Source organism: Orbicella franksi, chromosome 5 (genome assembly GCF_964199315.1).
Source record: "Orbicella franksi chromosome 5, jaOrbFran1.1, whole genome shotgun sequence".
Classification (NCBI taxonomy): domain Eukaryota; kingdom Metazoa; phylum Cnidaria; class Anthozoa; order Scleractinia; family Merulinidae; genus Orbicella; species Orbicella franksi.
In genome coordinates this window covers 3405034-3423853 of record NC_138149.1, presented here as the reverse complement: position 1 = coordinate 3423853, position 18820 = coordinate 3405034, and the positions used below count along the sequence as shown (strand labels likewise).

Genomic DNA, 18820 nt, shown 5'->3' with positions numbered 1-18820 from the left:
AAAAGTGAAGAGTGTTGACAACGATTGTTTTGTGATTACGATAGGGCGTGATGGGACCTCAAGGAATGCCGGGACCACAAGGCTATAGTGGAGACGAGGTAAATGAAGTCTTGATAATTATATAGTTTACCTGGCTGTTGCCAATCAGTTCTTCTGGCGACTCAGTTTTACGGAAGAATCTGAGCTCAAATTAGACCGAGGTCAACATTACAATTAAAATTTCTTTTAAGTTGATGTGATTTAATTTCCTCATTGTTTGCCGAGTGAGTGATTCTGATTAGAGATAGTTTTGACAGTAGTTCTTTCAGACAAATTATTGGCCAAGATATTTGAATAAGGCAGACAAATAATTCGTCAAAAATGTACCAGGTGTACGGCGGACGATTCAGTGTAATCCTGAAACATCCAACATTCATATGGCTTCTATCCACGGTTATATGTGCGTTGCGTGTCAATTCTCAGTTTGGAAGACTTTTATCGGCAATACACAATTGCATACACAGTTGGGAGCCAACACTGATTATCATAACTCCCCCCCCCCCCCCCCCCCAGGTCATAACTCCACTTTCTGTTGTGTTATACTTTAGAGTGTGTAATATCTTTTTTTTTTCCTTCAGGGAATCACGGGACCTCAAGGTGACCACGGAACTCCTGTAAGTAATATAACTAAACCGCAGCTTTTTTTTACTTTATGTTGTTGCAAGCGATTCACGCTTCTCGCTTTTGTCTACGTGGTAAGAGGTCTTCAGTATCAAAATTCAACTTGAGAATATATGAAGGAGGCATTCAAAAAGATTCAAATTGAGGGAGAGAGCCGGTCAAGTGAATGGACATTCTTCAACCATTCTCGTTTATTGACCTTTTTAGGTTGTTTATAAGGACTGTTATATGACTGGGATTCTTTAACAGGAAGTTAAACAAAACAAAACAAAAAACACACTTTTAACTTTATTACATAGAATTGTCTATGACAAGCTAATCTGGCATGGCCGCAATGCACCAATGCACTGTGAGCACATGAATAGCGTGTAAACATGTGGAATAGCGACTAAAAACAAAAACACTATATTTGTTGAGCAAAACTACGTTTCTGCACACAGAAAAACACACAGAAAAACACACAGAAAAACACACAGAAAAACACAAAACAAAAAAGACGCAACCAACTGGGTCAAAACAGTGTAATCCACCTGGTTGCTAATATTAAGTTAAAACAATTTACAGTAATTTTAATTATTTTTTTGTTTTGTTTTGTTTCTAGGGTGAAAGAGGCAGAACGGTAATGTTTATTTTGTCCGTTACATAAAATAGCACATAACACATCCTAACCTGATTATACTGTTAGCGTAGAGTGGCAGTAAATTTTGGAATGCTGGAAACTACACTGCCTTTGTTTTATATCAACGAAAGAGCTTTGTTCTAAGCACGTTGAATGACAAAATACCTGACGTTTCGTGGTGCGTGTGCTTCTTTATCCGGGATACAAAAACACTGTGAAATATCTCTGATGAAGAAAGTACAAGTACTGTGTGTCAAACTGCCAATTATTTTTTATCTATATAAAGAAGGATAATTATTGTCATTGTGCATCAATCTTACTTAGCTTTCTTATCTAGAATGGACATTATTTCTAGTTACCTCTCATAACCCGTGCATTGGCAAATTCCTAATTCCAAGCTTTTTAACTGAACTTTGCGTGAAAACTTACCGTGAAGGCCTACATCCTACAGTATCAGCGGGATCAATTGGGTTAAAGCAAGCAAAACAATGGTGTCTGCTCAGACATTGAATATCCCTAGGATCCGGATTGCAAGCATTATTGAAACCCATCTATGGGCGGAAGTTTGAATGCCAACCACGCGCTCAATAATTCTAAATGTATTGTACTTTCGCCAAGAATGTTTCTTTTAATTTAAACAGCTAACATTGTTTTCTTTCTACAGGGAACCGAAGGACCACAAGTAAGTTATTTCATGTTCGTTTTGTCAGCTATTACACATACCTTGCAATACGCTAAGAACTGAATCAAAGAATAAAACACTGCATTTCAGTGATGATTTATATGATATGACATGAGCCTTCGTATCTGAGCGGAACATTTTTAAAAGTTGATCGTCTTCATCTTTTTCCTGCAATTCAAATGCAATTTGTTTCAAGATGTTATTTTTCCCTATAGGGACCTCCTGGACCGCCCGGCCCACCTGGAGAACAGGTCAGTTGATGTTTTCATTGACGACAAGTCCTCCAAGTTAACATGCTTTGGAGTTTTAAACCCACGTGCAGAATTTCCGTAGCCCCTCGAACCCCCGTGTGTGAATCCCTTACTCTTTTCATCTCTTTTCGATTTTCACACTACGCCAGAGAAATTTGAAAGCGAAACTTTATTTCTACGGTTAGGCCTTTCGTCCACACTAATTCATCACAAAAACGGAACTTTTCGAAAACGCCCTTCAAACCGAAGGAATTTGAAAACGCCGGCTTTGCGTTTTAGCTTGGACGGAAGACGTTTTGTAAACGGAGCTTTCTGAAAACGATGACGAAAATGACAGCGATTGTTGCGTTTTCAGTTTTCTCCGGCGTAGTGTGGACAGAAAACAGTTGATGGGTTTCAGAGTAAGAACGCCGTTTTCAAATTTCTCCGGCGTAGTGTGGAGGCAGCCTTTCGATCTCTTTTTGTCTCTTTTCGAGTCAACTTACGCAATTGTATAGTGCAATGATGACTGTTATGTTTTTTTGTGTGTGTTCACAAACAGGGTATTCCAGGCAAAGCGTCAGTCTCTTGGGTAGGGAGCTCTGTTTGTTGTTGTATTAGTTATTATTTTGAGAAGGATCGGTTTTCTGTCTAACATTGATATAATTCATTGCGACTCTTATTTTTAGGTTTACGAAAATCAATTACAGCAAAATAAAGGTCCAGGATTTAGACTGTACTCAACTGAAGAGGTACTGTAGCTTGATTGAGCATTTTGTAATAACTACGGTAGACGGATCTTGCTTTAGGTGACAAAAGTAGTTGAGACACTTTTAGTGGGGGTGGGGAATGGTTTCGAAAATAGAATTTCACAGTGAGGTGTCTCAACGCTTATACAAATATTGTTTGTGACGTTTATAAGTTTTTAATTCAGTTTAAATTCTTCGTTCCTACATATAGCTGACGCTTGTCTGTTACCTTTTTCCCTGTAGGGAAAATCTAGTGCCGTTTGGAATTATCTCAGAGGCCTTGGCAATGTTATTTATTTCTACAATTCACAAAACGGCACCAGAATATCCCCAGCGCGTTCTTGTAGGGAACTTCATCTGGAACATCCTGGTTATCCAAGTGGTAGGTGAATTATGAAACATTGTATGCAAGGTCGGAACCAAACCAAGCAAATTGGCTTCTTTTTTGAATAACAAGAATAGTGCAGCATGTATTCTTTGACTTTTGTCTCCAACATCCGCCCGCTTCCCACACAACAACAAAATGACAACGGTACCTCTAAATTCGCCGTAACTGGGATGTCGTCATTTTGTCATTTAAGTTTGAAAATAAGATCTCAGATTTTTATTGCGAAAGAAATTTTGGTTCTGAGCGCTGGTAAGTGAGCGAAACCACCTTTTACTAGGAATTGATATTCGTAAATTGACCTCCTGTTACGCAGGTAGCTTACGATTCTGAATGTCACTCCGTCCTTACAATGATAAGCTCCAGGTTAATAGTCGCACACGCTTGAATCGAAAGGCCAAACTGTTTAAATCTTCAGTTATACAAAACATAGTTTATTCATAACTTTTAATTTCTTTAAGGTAAATATTGGATTGATCCAAACGAAGGATGTACCAGTGACGCGGAATATGCTTATTGCGACTTCGAACGAGGTGCATCCTGTATATTTCCAAAGAACAACAAGGTTTGCCGATTTCCTGTTTCCAATCTACTTAATCTTTCGTTCTTTAGCCGTGTATTTTGAGCTTGCATGAAATTATCACCGTCATTCCTTCGTATGCCAGGCCAAGGGAATAGTATAACAAAGTATAACAAACTCTCCAGCATCCTACATCGCACAGTTGCCTTTTTATGGTCTCAGCGCTAGCCTTAGATCTCAAGGACGAGGCGGCGTGGCCGAGTGGTTACGGCGCTGGACTTGAAATTCGAAGGTCGCGGGTTCAAGTCCCGCTCTGACCGCTTAGCTGGAGTTGTTTCTCGGTAGACCTTACTTCGACTACTCGGTCATGCTCGCCTGTCTCCCGCCAGCTGGGATTTTAAAGCCTGTTACGTTTAGTTAATATATTTGTTTCTTTCAGTTTAAGTGGCATGCCTATGAACTAGCTGGTGTAACTAAGCGCATTGACCACTATAAACAACAACAACAACAACAACAAGCTCCCTATCGAAGATGACCGACCAATCCTTGTACTTGGAACTAATCATGCACAATATCATTACAGGTTAAAGACCTCGATGCAAAACCATTTCGGTGGATGAGTGAAAGATCTCCACGCGGAGAACTTGTAAGTAAAAACTGAGGTTTGATACTAAAAAGACACTACTAAGATCGTCGCCGAGTTTTATCATGCCACCACGATCTGAATTTGCGCTCGTTTCTATCTTCGTCGAAGCATATTTCACGTCTACCGTTTGTTGTGTCCCGGGTTTGCAAAGCAGTACTAAATCCATCGGCTCTTAAATTAAGTAATTCATGTTATTGTTATCTCTTCATCTCAATCGTTACTCGCATCAACTGACTGGCGTTTGGGTCTTCCTATACTGCTGCGCTGAAATTATCTTCATTTTGCAGATAAATTACAGCATGATTCCTGTGCAGATGAAATTCTTGAGACTTCTAAGCAGGAGTGTGTATCAGAACATAACATATCACTGTTATAATTCCCGAGCCTGGGACGAACAGGAAGGCCGTACCATTAGACTGCAAGGAGACAACGAGATGGAGCTGACAAGCTTTTTGAAGACCAAACCCATTGTGCTAAAGAATGGATGCAAGGTAAAGGTGTTATGACATTTGCAGAGATGTAACAACGTTTTTTTTTTCGTGTAATAATTTGAAAGGCTCGCTCAGTTAAGGCTCAGGTCGAAAGTCCGTTGCAGAAGATTTCATTTTTTTTTCTTTTTTTATCGTATATGTGTTATTGAACGGTGGTTGAGAGAGACAGCGAGAGTAGGGAAAACTTAGATGAAATGTTGCTTGCACTGAAGTCTTATCCTGTATATGAGAAAAGTCCTTTCCGGTTAGGCTATTCTTTCCTTTAACACAGGCTCTAACTCCAGATAATGGAATTCCGTAGATATTAACTCTACTTGTGGTAAATGGTATACAAAGAACATGCATCGATCTTTGAATTCGTCCGCGCTAATTAGTTGAGAGGTATGGTCGATGATATTATAAAATGTACATCCAATGACGTAGTTGTAACGCAACAAAACGCAACTTTCGGAAAACTTCAGAAATTATCCGACTTTCCTAAGAAACTGGAATCGGCCACTGGAAAAATATCGATTGGAAGATTTCGGGCGCAATTCCGCTTCCAGCGTAAAAAAAAATAGTGCGCGATCGATCGATAAAACAATGTCGATGGATCGTTGGATTTGTGGGTCGATTTATCGACTGACCGACTGACTGATCGATCTGATATATCGATCTTATTTAGTAGTCAATTGATTGACTGGTTAATTTCATGTGTATTTTATATTTTGTATCTCGCAGGTAGCAGACAACGAATGGCATCAAACAATATTGGAGTTCAACACAACTAGCAAGGAAGCATTACCAATCGTTGACGTTGCTCCTTTCGACATAAATAATTCACGTAAAAAGCAAGAGTTTTTCTTGGAATTGGGGCCCGTCTGTTTTTTCTACTAATTTCGCCATAAATGACTCTCGATCATCCGGCCCATTCACACGTTATTCATCTGCTCTAACCGTACAATGCGTGTGGTTACTAACTGGATTGGAGCGAAACGAATAGATAAAGATATGATACCAATATACAAATTATCTCTTTTACTCGCGAAAATGTGTTTTATTTATTTATTGTAGGTTTGAAATTTCTTAAAAGCTGAATTAAGTACATACCTCATCACATAGGATTTTCACGAAACCCTCGCTTTCCTCTTGTCAGTAACCTTACGAGTTCTTGAACAAAAGTTTTAGAAGCTTACTTTCAATTACGTAGTCTGTATTTTCTAACATCTAGGCAAACTCATTCAATTGTTTATACGATTTTTCTTGTATATTAAGTGCGCTGGAATCGCTATATTTATTCTAAGTGAAAAATCATAAAATACCTCAGTTTAAGAAGCCAAAAGTCTACCTATACGCTGTTAATTATGAATTGTGCTCAGCTGTGTACATTTGATTTTCAATATTCCAAGTTTGCTTGGAGTCCAAGGTGACTCTCCAAGCAAGGGGTTTGCTTATGTTAACAAATGTCTCCATACGGGTATAGAATAAATCCTTCTTCTTGTTCTTGTGCCTGTTAAAATCGATATTAATATAGTTGAAAACTGCCTAGTACGATTTGACCTCGTCTCTCAGTTCCCACAAATAATTTAACTTTTTTAATGGAAGTATGCTATTCATACCATTTGCATTTATAACAGTATTTGTATCAGTATCCAACAGCTTTCATATTACTCTGGAGATCTAACTTCTAACAACATGTCTGTTAGTTTACATGAACTCGGCTTCTAGATTATGGAAGGCTAAAGCCGGTTTACAGTCGGCCCACTTCACTTTCGCCCAGGACGGATATTAATTTTACACTGATCAACCACCTCAGCAATATTATAATCTCAAACTCACCAGGTTACAAGATTGAACCATTTTAATTTTTTTTCCCTAGCGGAGAGGGAACAATATGATACAGGATGATAGAATGACATATACTTTAAAAGTAGAGGTCGTTACATTTAATTAACGTACGTCATAAATATATATTCTCTAGCTTCTTGTATTAGTCGATCCTCTCCACGACTGAAAGGCTTAAGTCTGGTCTCGGACTTAGGCCTTCCGCACAACCAGGGCAATATCAAATATTACAATTTTTACTCAGCTTGAATACTGTGCAGGTACATGATCAGAATCGGGCTAACCTTGACTTTGCACTTTGATTTAATCACAGTTTTACAGGTCAATACCCAGGTTCTGGAGGTTTTCTCTTTTCCTTTTCGTTAACAAATGTAAGCCACGAGCAAGAAGAAGGAAAACCTCTGGCACCAGGATAACTGATCTTGAGGGTGTCTGTCATAGATAGGGTCTTGTAGAAGCTCTCGAAATGTCCCACATGAATGGCTCGATATCCTTCTTTGAGAGAACAATAGACCAAACAACAAAAACAATGCCCCTAGCCCTAAAACAATAACAGCTGGTACAATAATAAAACAATACCAGCTTACGAGAGCTGCTACACTTTCAGAGAGTTGCTCTGGTCCCGCTTTCCACCACTGACAAAGTAAGAAGTCCTGCACAGCGATTTGGTTAATTTTGTCAGCTTTGACTGTATATCCAAAAGTGTTTCTCATCAGGCATGTACAAAGCTGCAACGAAGAATTCATGAAATGATAAAACTTGTTCTTTCTCCGGATAAGTGGGTACGGCTTCATGAAGGCCGCATGCGAGGGTTCGTATGACTAAGCTGAACTGTTTTCGAGTCAGGGATATACCGCCATATCGTTGCCATGGCAACTGTTTTCGATCAGGAACATGCCGTCATACTGTTTCCATGGCAAGTTTTAATGCCACGAAAATGATCATAAGTTGTTCGCCAGTGTTTGACCACAAGATCATTCTGATTGATTGATTGATTGTTTATTTACCTATGTTTAAAATCATTTACAATATGAATTGTGACAAAAGTAAGATAACTATTCGAGAGGGAAACTGACGAAAGCCTGGCCATTACCGTAATATCAACGAAATGTTAGGATTGATCTTTTAAATTGCGGAAGTGCTGAAAAGTGCCCTTAAACTGGAAAAAGTGAGCGAAAGGAAAAAGAGACATAAAAAGTAGTCAGCAACGAATGGTATCTGTGGTTTGTAACTATTTTTTTGCTGCGAGCTGCTTTTAGGGGAATTCAGTCTTTGAATGCGTTGCTAACGATAAATGTTTGAAACTGGTAAAATCCATGAGTTACACAAATTATGTATCGCAGACTAAATTACTGTGGGCTCGCAATATAACTCACGTAATACATGAGTCAAAATTCTATGTGAGGTCAAATCCCGGCCCAAGCCACCTGAATTAGAACAATGATGCGTTCTTTCATCTGTTTCTTTTATAAATGCCTTTTTGTCTTGTTCACAAATCATCACCGACAAATGATTTTAATTACAGGCGTGAAATAGAGATACTTAAAAATGGTTAACAAAGCACACACAAGCCAAACATCATCAAAAACTGGGCCTCATCAACAACTCGGTTAAAAACTAACGCAACGGTGTGCTTTGAAAAATCTTTCACTTAGAACAATAAATTATTAACCCGGCTAGACACAACATTGAGCTCTCCTGTTTAGTGGACTTCTCCAAAATGAGCCCTGTTTGGAAACACCAGCATATATCTCGGCATGGGTTATTTAAGTGAAACAAAAAACCTCTAAAGATATCATTTTTTCTAGAGCAATATCTTAAAAGGACGAAAGTTGAACCGTTACAACAGCGTTGTGTTACAATGTCTGAATGAACCGTGAATGCCATGTCCTTGAGAACCAAACGACAGCAACTCATATTTCACAAGGGCCTATTGAGTCCTGGTTCTCGCGCGCACGCGACAGACTCGCTGCTCCATCCTTCTTGGTCAGTATTGGCTTCATAAATGGTCTGAGAGTAGTGTCATTGGCCACTAACCGTGCGAGGACAGACCATGTATATATTTACTTTGCCTCGATTACTTCTTCTTGGCGTCTTCGTAATGAAAACATCCACAGCACGTAAGTAGCTGTAACGTAACGTGCAAGATTTTAGAATCGTCATATTTTCCTATATTGTGATATTATTGCAAATTCGACAAATGATTCATATTCTACCAAAATTCCAGTAAAGTGTTTTAAATGCCAGATGCCCTGTGACGAAGTATTCGGTCGACATCCGGAGGAATTTTTGTGCGAGGCTTCTTGTCTTTACGGGGGCTGCACATGATGGACAAAGATAATTGTCTTTCACGACCGTGATCTCTCGTCGGCTGTCGTTATGCCCTATTTCCCGGCTATTTCTGGTGTGTTTTCAATGTGTAATCGACGTGCGTAAATTGAAGAATTAGACATCGCATTTATATATTTCAATCTGTGTTTAATTTCTGCAAATATATCGACAGTATTCGCAACAAAGAGCTACTCTTGTCATATCAAGAAAAGAAACAGTTTTGATACCGAGACAGACAAACGGCATTGTGTAAGTCGTGTAACGTTCCAAAATAACAGTCAGATGTGAAAATAACGCGATATAGAGCGCTCATAATGACCTCGATGAAATTTCGAAGCCCTACTAGGGTTTAGCCCTAGTTTAGAGCGGTTTTCAAGTAAGTGTCGAAAGTAATATTAGACAATTACTCTGGTTTTGGTTTGGGTTTGGGTTTAACTATGGTTTGAGATCGCCTGAGTGTTCTAATTAGTTTGGTTTAGTTTTACGACGCTTAATTGAAAACCAGGGAGAAATTCCTAGATATCGGACATCAAATTTGTTATTTTTGAACGAATAAAATAGACCACTGATCATTGTAAGAGATGTACATAGTTTGAAATCAGACCTATCCAGGACCTCAATGAAGTTAGCTTGTAAACAGGCTGTCTTTGGGTTATAAAGCGTTTTCATTGTCACGCAATAAAAAGTAAAATCAAAAACCATTCGGTGGATAAGGTCAAGAAATTGTGATATTACAGAAGATAAATAAAGAGGACAGTTCGTCAAGTCTAAGGTGTGTGCGTTGTCCCATATATAGTTGAGAGATTCGTCGAAATGTTCCGCGCAAAATTATAGAACCGCCATGTTGGTGGACCTCCTTAGTCCTCCAATATAGTGCGCAAATTTAATTTACAGAGCCTGGTATAGAGCCACTATGTTGGTGCCCGCTGTGGTATACCAATACGGCGCCCGGAAAATAGTATTAACATCTGGAACTTACTTTGGCTATCTAGGACACTGATTAACTGCACTGAACAAACAAACATTTAAATATTAAGCACTTTTCCAAATACTCTAAAGTCTTAAATGGCTAAAAATCACGAGACAAATACATGTTTTTCGACAAACGTAGTTTGGCGTTTTCATCTTGTTTCTTTGTAAAATAGAAAGCCTACAATTTTAACGGGCTACGGTTTCGACCAATTTCCCTACACTCCTAGAGTACAATTGAAAAAGTCCAATGTTTACTAGCCTGACGGATTTCCGGCTTTGATCCGCCTGTGTTCCCAGCCTAAATGTTTACTATGTTTAGGATTTACGCGCTATCACAAATGGGTCCAAAATGAGAGTACGGACATTGCCATAGCAGCGGCATTTTGACAGAATTCTTCGTGTGTTCCAGTTCTCTTGAGCAACTTTGCAGAAGTAGCACCTTCTTGCATCCTAGTATTATTATATTGGGTAATTTCCCATCAATGGCCCTCTTCCTCTTTGATACGCACGTGCAGGGAATTATGGTAGTTGTATTCATCGTATGGGACTGGGTATTTGTTTTGATAAATACAACTACCATGATTTCCTACAGGCGTGTCTCATACAGGGAAAGGGCCACACACATTATTTTCTGAATTTCTAAGAGAATAGTGAAATTCAAAATGGAGGACTTAATGACGTTATGACCAACAAAAAAATGCTTGATCTTCTAGAGCAAGCTGAGGGTTTTCTATTCCACATCAAATAATGTGTGTATATCTAATTACAACGAAAACTTAGGGTAGGGATCCATCCACTTCCTTCCCCCTTGTACCACAGTTGGGTGAGTTTACATGTATGTCTGAGGGTTAAAATTATTTTAGTATTGTGATATTCATAGATTAATAGTGACATGTAACAGGAAGACATTTTTGCAGCGTTCTTTGTCCATGTTTGTAAAGTGTAACGATATCGCTCTTTTATGTCACACAGAAAGGATAGACGATCCATGCATTCTCGACCTCGCATTTATTCTGGACGCTTCCGGGAGCATTGAGTTAGCCTGGCCCGATGTCCGGAGATTTGTTGCTGGAGTTGTTGACTTAGTGAACGTATCATCTGCGGGAACACATGTTGGTATAATAAAGTTCGGCGCAGACTCCGACATCGTATTTGGGTTTAACGAGGGTCAAGACAAAGACGCCGTTATTAGAAGAGTATTATCTCTCCCTGGGCCTATACCGTTTGCTAACACGCAAATACACAAGGCGTTGAACGATGCAAATGATAAACTTTTCGATCCAGTGACAAATACCTATGGATTCAGAACAGAGGAGAATGTACGAAAGGTGAGGTAGATTCGGTGATATGATTCCCGCTCAAAACCGGACCAGTCTAGGCATTCACCCGAGGCCAGTTCAGGTTGGGACCAGAACGATTCCAAAGCTGGCCTGGATAATTATAAGAATGAATAAAAGTTGTTGTTATTGGACCTAGTCTGGCCTAGACCCAATATGACCTGGACCCATTCTGGTCTGGACCCAGTCTGACCTGGACCCAATCTGGATTACACTGATTCTAAATCTGTAATGTTTCTTATTTTTTCATACAGGTTGTTCTAATTGTAACCGATGGTGTTCAAACTCCTCCGGGCAATCCTTATATACCAGCTAATAAACTGAAAGACAGGCGCTTTGAGATTTACACTGTTGGCGCAGGACAGGCCAAATTTCACTACCGTGAATTGGAGAAACTGAAAAACAAAGACGTTTTCTTTGTTCCCGAAGCAAGGGAGCTACCTAACCTGATTAACCAAGTGGCCCAGTCAATATGCCCAAGTGAGTAAGACAATAGAGTGCAGGGTGGGAAGGGTTGTCTCAAATCGGCTGAGAGTTTCTATTCCTTCCAGAGCCAGGGGGGTTCCTCCTTCCCCCAAGTATCTCCAAAGGTGTTCAATAATAATGAAATTTGCATCATGGGAAAAGCCTTCGAAGTTTTTTGTTTTGGCGACTTATATTTTATTTCTTCGTGAGCCTGAAATTTTTGTGCACACCCCCTTCCCCCCCCCCCCCACCCCAAGTGTCTCCAAAAGTGTTCACTCAATAGTAATCAAACTTACATGATGTGCAAAGCATTCGAAGCCGATAACTTAAGCGATAATCATGTGTTAGTCATGATGTCAAAGAACCTGGACAAGACGGTGGATTCAAAGACATCATGTGACACGACAGCATGATCAACAAAAAAGACATTTTCTTTGGACCAAGCGGAGGACTATTTTAACATTTTGGATGTTAGTAGTACAACAAAATCTCAGGGAAGGCCTCCATCCAACACTCCCCCCCCCCCCCCCCCTTGTGCTACACTACGGGAATGAGTTTGCCTGTACGTCCAATGGTCAAGGGTCAAGGGCCTCGACCATAATTTGCCGGGAGTAAGAGTTGATCAGTCTCTTCAAAGCTATGTACTAATGTCACCAGTTTAGAGTTCAGGCATCTCAAATTTCGGGCGCGGGAAGATTTCAGAATGCAAAGTTAGTCGGGCTAATTCAATACTACCTTGTAACTCTTTTTTTATTATTATTTTCCTTCCCCTTTAGGATCTATCAGCATAACGGTAAGTGAATCTATATCTGCTGTTTCTTTCTGCGTTTTAAGATCTACTAGACTATTTAAAAATTACTTTCCCGAACGTGCATTGAATATGAGTGAAAAATAATCAACGTCATCCAATAAACGTGATTGGAAATCGGATTCTTTTTTTAAATGACGAGGACGTTTCAGTTGAACCTAAACGAAGTGACTTTATGGCGAGGTGCTTACTGTTGAGTCTTGATGAAACTCGGCAAGAAAGCGCTCAGGAGAATATATTACTTTGTAAATATTCTATGCTCAGTCTCCTCTTAAGTTGCTTTTAGCAAAGTAGTAAGAAGAGATAATGGTTGCAGCGAGGCTCCGAAATAATGGCAGAGCTGAATAGGTTATTCTCATACAAGTCAAGCCCAGAGTGAGTTTACTTGTATACAGCACATCGCGCGGCAGGGCACCGGGGAATAAATTCGTTGAACCTATCAAAAAAAGGAACTAGCTTTTCACAACTGCATTGTTGGGTTGATAGTTTGAGAGGCACCAAAAACCAGCTGTCACATCATATAGAAACTGAGAGCCGGCTGTGTGATCGATTCACTGACAATTAAAAAAGTAGAAGAAGTTCAAACTATAAGAATAAAAGGTTGGCCTGCTCTTGACATTGACTGAGACGGTTCCTATGTAGCCGATCGGATTGTGCATTCCCTGATAGTTGCCCAGTGAGTTTTGCTAATCGCTATTCATTTACGAGTGATCGTATCTTTAGGAGATAAAGTCGTTTTGGGCTGCACTTAATTTACTAAACTGGGTTATATTTTGTTGGATTGAGTTTTAGTAGAAAAATAGTCGCTGAAGATTCTAAAATGAAACTTTTATCTTCCTTCCCTCTCCGCCTCCACAACTAAGGCAGTAACAAGGGTTGCTTTCTATTTGCTAGGTCATTGGCCCTCCTGGCGAGTCCGGAGTGATAGGATTTAAGGTAAGTGAAAAAAGGCTCATTTATATAAATGCATACAGGTAATCGCTTGAGGCTTAGTAAAGTTTAGCATCTATAGAAATTTACAGAAGTTCTGTTGCCGCTTTTTCAAATGTGTCATAATAATGGTATAAAAGCTAGATGAAAGCAAGCTCGACGGAGGAATGAAGTTGATTTTGGTTTAACAAGCGTCCGGCCTGCAGGAAGATCAGTTGACGTTACCTTTACTGTCATGTTTCATCACTGATAGTTTAGCTTAACTTTGTCCATTACTGTTTTCAGGGTTTCGCAGGAGCACCCGGCACGCGTGGTAGATTAGGACCTGAGGGACCGAAGGTAGCTAATAATTAATCACGTCTGTTCCGTAAACTTGCAAAGTTCTTCTTGGTCCTACTTATATGCGGATGCAGATGAATACGTGAATGATATAAGGGAGGCCATGTTACGGTTATGTTTGACGCCATCAGGCAATATAAGTGATTTGTGGAGCTTGCAGAGAATGGGCATTAGCCACTAAGGATTCCGTCTTGGTTTTTATATGACGTAGTCATATTCCAAAATTAAAAATTACCTTCCTTCGAAGGTTTTAGCGTTATTAGATATAAGACCCTTTAGGAACTTGACGTTTTAGCTCGACAGCGCTCCTCATTTTGTTATAGAGTACGTTTGAATTTCGAAGCTTTTGCGTTGCGTGACATTAAATGGCGGCTCGAGAAGGCTGTAACTTAAGACAAAAGATAAATTATGGCTTTAGTTTCTGCTGAACAATTCTTGCACTAGAAGAAGTATTAATTTCAACGTGTCGGAGCTCTAGTATTAACCTTTTCGTTTCAATAGCAAAACTCAATGACAGATGTTTCGGTTACTCTACGGCCACCGTATTTGTGCCCCTCGTCTCCATACAAAGTTCCATAAATTTGGGCGAAACACTTTTCCGAATGAAGCGCGAATGAAAAACTACAGAAACCTAATTCTTGGCGCGATTTTTTTTATTTATCAATCATCTATCATATCTCTTATTCTTGACTTTTCTGATTCATTGAATGGTTACCAATTTTTAGTTTTGATCACAAGACCGGTGAAAACCCACAATACAGTGTAATTGCTGGGCTTTAAAGAAGCGCCATCACGATATTTTGTGAAGTGAAGGTAACCTAAAAATTGCAGTTTACCAAGATAGAAAACAACGATGAGATTATAATCTACCATAAAGAAACAAAGATGGAGGGGATAACACAGATAACAAACGACCAACTTGAAAAAATAGGCTAAACTTTTCAAGATATGTAAACCTTGACGTAACTCTTTTAAGGCCGAGCTCAAGGAAGTTTCATTTGATTTCTTTTTGTGCGGAAATCCAACATTAGCAAATGAAATAAATAAACAAAACTAACAAACAAATTTTTAAAAAACAATAAACTAAATTACGCGCCTCGTTGTTTGATATGACAACTTTCCCCTATCTTGATTTGACGAAGCATTAAAGTCCGAAACATTAGTGACCAAGTAGTGCCTCGACAATGGCAAAACGTTAAATCTGATGACAGCGTTTCAGGATAAATAAATGTCGCTTATATATTTACTTGTGATATATTTTAGGGATTCCCTGGGAACAAAGGTGGAGAAGGTTCCAGAGGTGAACCAGGCCGTCAAGGGCCTCCCGGTCCACCTGGATCAGTCACAGGCTTACCAGTAAGTCATACTCAAAATATCAGTCACGGGCTTACCAGTAAGTCAAATTGAAAACCTCAGTCAAAGGCTTACCAGTAAGTCATATTCAAAACATGATCAGCCTGGATCAGTAACAGGCCTGCCAGTCAGTCATATTCAGAACATCAGTCACAGGCCTGCTAATCGATCATATTCAAAATATCAGTCACAGATTACCAGTAAGGCATTTTCAGAACATATTCACCCTGGATCAGTCATAGGCTCACCAGTAGGCCAATTTCCATAAAAAATGAGAAGGAAAATTTTACAAAACCTGGTGAGAAAAAAACTTTCTGAAAATGCATCTCAGTTGAAGTCAGTGAATGGTAAAGCAGTTAGTCAACACCTCGTTTTATTTGATGGTGTGATATGGACGAAGCGGTATCACAGATAACATTGAAATATAAAGAATAGTGCACAGATTACACTGATAAAAGAGAATGATGTTTTATTCGATTTATGTTTTATTTTTGTTGCTGTATATGTTGATGTTTTTTTCATTTTCTTTTCTTCAAATTTAGAGAATTCCAGGGGAGAAAGGTCCTTTAATTCAAGTCAGCGTAGTTCCTGATTCGCAGGCTGCCGGGGTACGTTGTTTGTCTGTGTTTGTTTGTTTGTTGTTGTCATGGTTTTCGTTATTATTATTTTTGTTACGGTACATTGGATTGTTTGACTGTCTTTGATCAACGCTAATCAAGACGTCATTTCAACTGAAAGCGTCTAAAATAATCCGTTATTTTGATCTCATTCTCTTTTTCTAGCTTGGATTGCCTGGAAAAGAGGGAGATTCAGGACCTAAAGGATACGAAGTGAGACTAAGATCCTGAGAATTCTAGTTAGGAGTATTGACTAAAAAAATGAGTTTTCTGTCGTGAGTCAAAGTACATAAGACCATGAAGTGTGCGTAAACAACGAGCACAACAGGCGCAAGCTTCTAGAAGGGTCCAGGGCCACGCCTCCCCCCCCCCCCCCATCCCCCTCCCCCTGGGATATACTTTGGATTTTAATTGGCTAAGGTCCCCTTTCTTGGGTCACTAAGTCATATATTCTGAAAAATCTCACCGGTTTCCGTAAGACGGTTGAAACCGGCGTGGATCCGCGCCTCCTGGGAATTATGAACGGGGCACAAATTTCGTTGTTGACGTCAGTTTTTTATGCGTGTGTCCTCTTGTTGATGATAAATTGCGTCATAACATTGTCAAAGTGGCTATGGAACCATGAGCCGCAGGCGAGGGGTAAGTATAAAATAGTCTTTCAGTATGTTGTGCACGCAGACCTAGCTTAGCAAAAGTTGTTTATGATAGCATAAACGAACTATAGACCTTTTGACATCAGACCTTCATAGCTTGTTTCTCCTTTTTCGCAGGGAGAGTTCGGTTTACCAGGGAGAGAAGGAAATGCTGGAGACGATGGACAACCAGTATGACATCACTTCATGATTTTGTTCAGTGCATCTCAAAATGACATATCATGTGTTAATTCAACCGTCGTCCGAGATTGTCTTTCGAGAGCATTTCAGTTCACAAGTACACGACATCTATTTAAGAGTTGATGATCTCAATATATGAGGTTTTTTCGCGCGTTTCTATCTTATATTACATGTATTGATGTATTGTATATTTAGCAGTGATGTATTACTCTGTTTGTTTTTGTAATTGTCGACTGTTGTTATTAATAGCTTTTTCACTGAAGCAATATCAATCAATTACTTGAACAGCTCACACGAAAGAGATAGCATAGTTTTCAAATACGTGAACATTCAGAGGAGCAAAATAGTTACAGTCAAACATTGTTACAGTAAAGATCCTACATCTTGATGTTTTTGTTGTTGTTGTTGTTGTTGTTTTTCGCAGGGTTTTCAAGGTCCTCCTGGTCCGCCAGGCGAAACTGGCCCAGATGGAGCAAAAGTGAGTTAGTGTATCATTTAACAATTAGACCCGTAGCCCGCAAGGGTTTTGCATGCGAACACGCTCATACAGTGGAATCCCGATCTCTCGAACCCTCATTTTTTCCAAACTCCCGATAACTCGAACCAAAAGTCGTTTTCCTCACCTCAGTCGAACATTGTAATTTTACCCCCGATTTCTCGAACTATCTGATTTTTTGAACCAATTTTCGTGTACCTTGGCCGCTCGAAAAATCGGGATTCCACTATACATTTATTTCACTCGAGTCCAAATTAAAGAGCTACACCAGAAACGATGACCGTAATTTTATCAGTTGAATGTTAATAGTTAATAAAAGAAAAGTACACTTTTTAACTTAAGGGACCCGAAGGCCAGAAGGGAAGTCCTGGTCCAGAAGGGTACGAAGGAACCAGGGTAAGTGGAATTTATTACCATTATCATTATCGTTATCGTTATCTTTATCGTTATCTTTAACTTTGTCTTTGTCTTTGTCTTTGTCTTTGTCTTTGTCTTTGTCTTTGTCTTTGTCTTTGTCTTTGTCTTTGTCTTTGTCTTTGTCTTTGTCTTTGTCTTTGTCTTTGTCTTTGTCTTTGTCGCTGTCGCTTTCGCTGTCGCTGTCGTTGTCGTTGTCGTTATCGTTATCGTTATTGTTGTTGTTACTTTCCAGGGCCCAATGGGGGACGAAGGTCCCATGGGAGCGCCCGGCCCTGTTGGCCCCGAGGGTCGAGAGGGACGGTTAGGCAGTGTGGGACAGCAGGGACAGGATGGTGAATTGGTAGGTTATTATGGGCGATGTCCAGACAGGCAGATAGAGAAACATTTCTCCAGTGCACAGTCAGTGTGCATGAAGAAACAGTGATGGTGCATGCTACGATGCTAATCAAAACAAACCATTCAGCCGAATTATAATATTTCTTTAGCGTGAAAAATATCTATAACCATCCTTGTAGTGAAAATGTACATTGCAGCAAAGTGTTCCTTCGAAGCCGGTTCAAGACAAAAAAATCAATTTAAAAATATATAGTTAATTTAAAGGGTTAGCACTCACTTGGTAGCCACATACTTGTAAGCTGTTTTGATCGTGGAAATCTTGTAACAAAAAAGTAACGAGCGAAAGGAACAACGAGGTCACGACTCATTCTCTCAGCTCTCACTCCCACTTGCCAACTCGATTACTTTTTATCTTATTTCCTCATTTATTGCCCTGCTTCGTCACAGTCGAAGAGCATTGTATTTTAACTCTGTACTTAAGTGTACTTTTAGTGTGCTGCTCACCATGTACACTTACTTTCACTGAAATAACTGAGTCTCTATATCATCTTATATAATATTTATTCAATTTTACCTTGTAGGGTCCTACAGGTGGTACAGGAAATCCAGGGGCAGATGGGCAACCTGTGAGTCGAAATCATTATCTCTGCCATTTGGATTGCAACACTTCAACATCTTTGACAACGTGAAATACGATATCAGCCTCAGCCTAACAGGCTAAGGGCAATATTATTCGAGTTAGATGCTAAAGCTGCGGCTTCCTACTTTTTTTTTTACTTA

The 18820-nt window shown here is 39.5% G+C and overlaps 2 protein-coding genes across 4 annotated transcripts in view; both read left to right on the top strand.

The window, feature by feature from the left end:
- Positions 1-7657, top strand: part of LOC145486216 (uncharacterized) — a 40001-nt gene extending 32344 nt beyond the window's left edge. For both annotated transcript variants that reach the window (XM_081464833.1, XM_081464832.1), the window contains 12 exons: positions 45-98; positions 618-653; positions 1262-1279; positions 1944-1961; positions 2177-2212; positions 2754-2783; positions 2881-2943; positions 3184-3322; positions 3787-3890; positions 4429-4491; positions 4779-4982; positions 5703-7657. In XM_081464833.1, the coding sequence (XP_081320959.1) occupies positions 45-98; positions 618-653; positions 1262-1279; positions 1944-1961; positions 2177-2212; positions 2754-2783; positions 2881-2943; positions 3184-3322; positions 3787-3890; positions 4429-4491; positions 4779-4982; positions 5703-5858 (921 nt within the window). In that variant the 3' untranslated portion in view covers positions 5859-7657. The remainder of the gene's footprint in view (positions 1-44; positions 99-617; positions 654-1261; positions 1280-1943; positions 1962-2176; positions 2213-2753; positions 2784-2880; positions 2944-3183; positions 3323-3786; positions 3891-4428; positions 4492-4778; positions 4983-5702) is intronic.
- A 682-nt stretch (positions 7658-8339) lies between these two features.
- LOC145486214 (uncharacterized) overlaps positions 8340-18820 on the top strand; it is a 46566-nt gene continuing 36085 nt past the window's right edge. The window contains exons 1-14 of one of the 2 annotated variants that reach the window (XM_081464826.1): positions 8340-8926; positions 11082-11437; positions 11701-11926; positions 12688-12704; positions 13614-13655; positions 13935-13988; positions 15252-15344; positions 15884-15949; positions 16124-16171; positions 16729-16782; positions 17216-17269; positions 17630-17683; positions 17937-18044; positions 18622-18666. In XM_081464826.1, coding sequence (XP_081320952.1) covers positions 8860-8926; positions 11082-11437; positions 11701-11926; positions 12688-12704; positions 13614-13655; positions 13935-13988; positions 15252-15344; positions 15884-15949; positions 16124-16171; positions 16729-16782; positions 17216-17269; positions 17630-17683; positions 17937-18044; positions 18622-18666 — 1284 coding nt within the window. In that variant the 5' untranslated portion in view covers positions 8340-8859. Of the gene's footprint in view, positions 8927-11081; positions 11438-11700; positions 11927-12687; positions 12705-13613; positions 13656-13934; positions 13989-15251; positions 15345-15414; positions 15419-15883; positions 15950-16123; positions 16172-16728; positions 16783-17215; positions 17270-17629; positions 17684-17936; positions 18045-18621; positions 18667-18820 lie in introns of those variants that run through there. The other variant, XM_081464827.1, reaches the window with a different exon arrangement.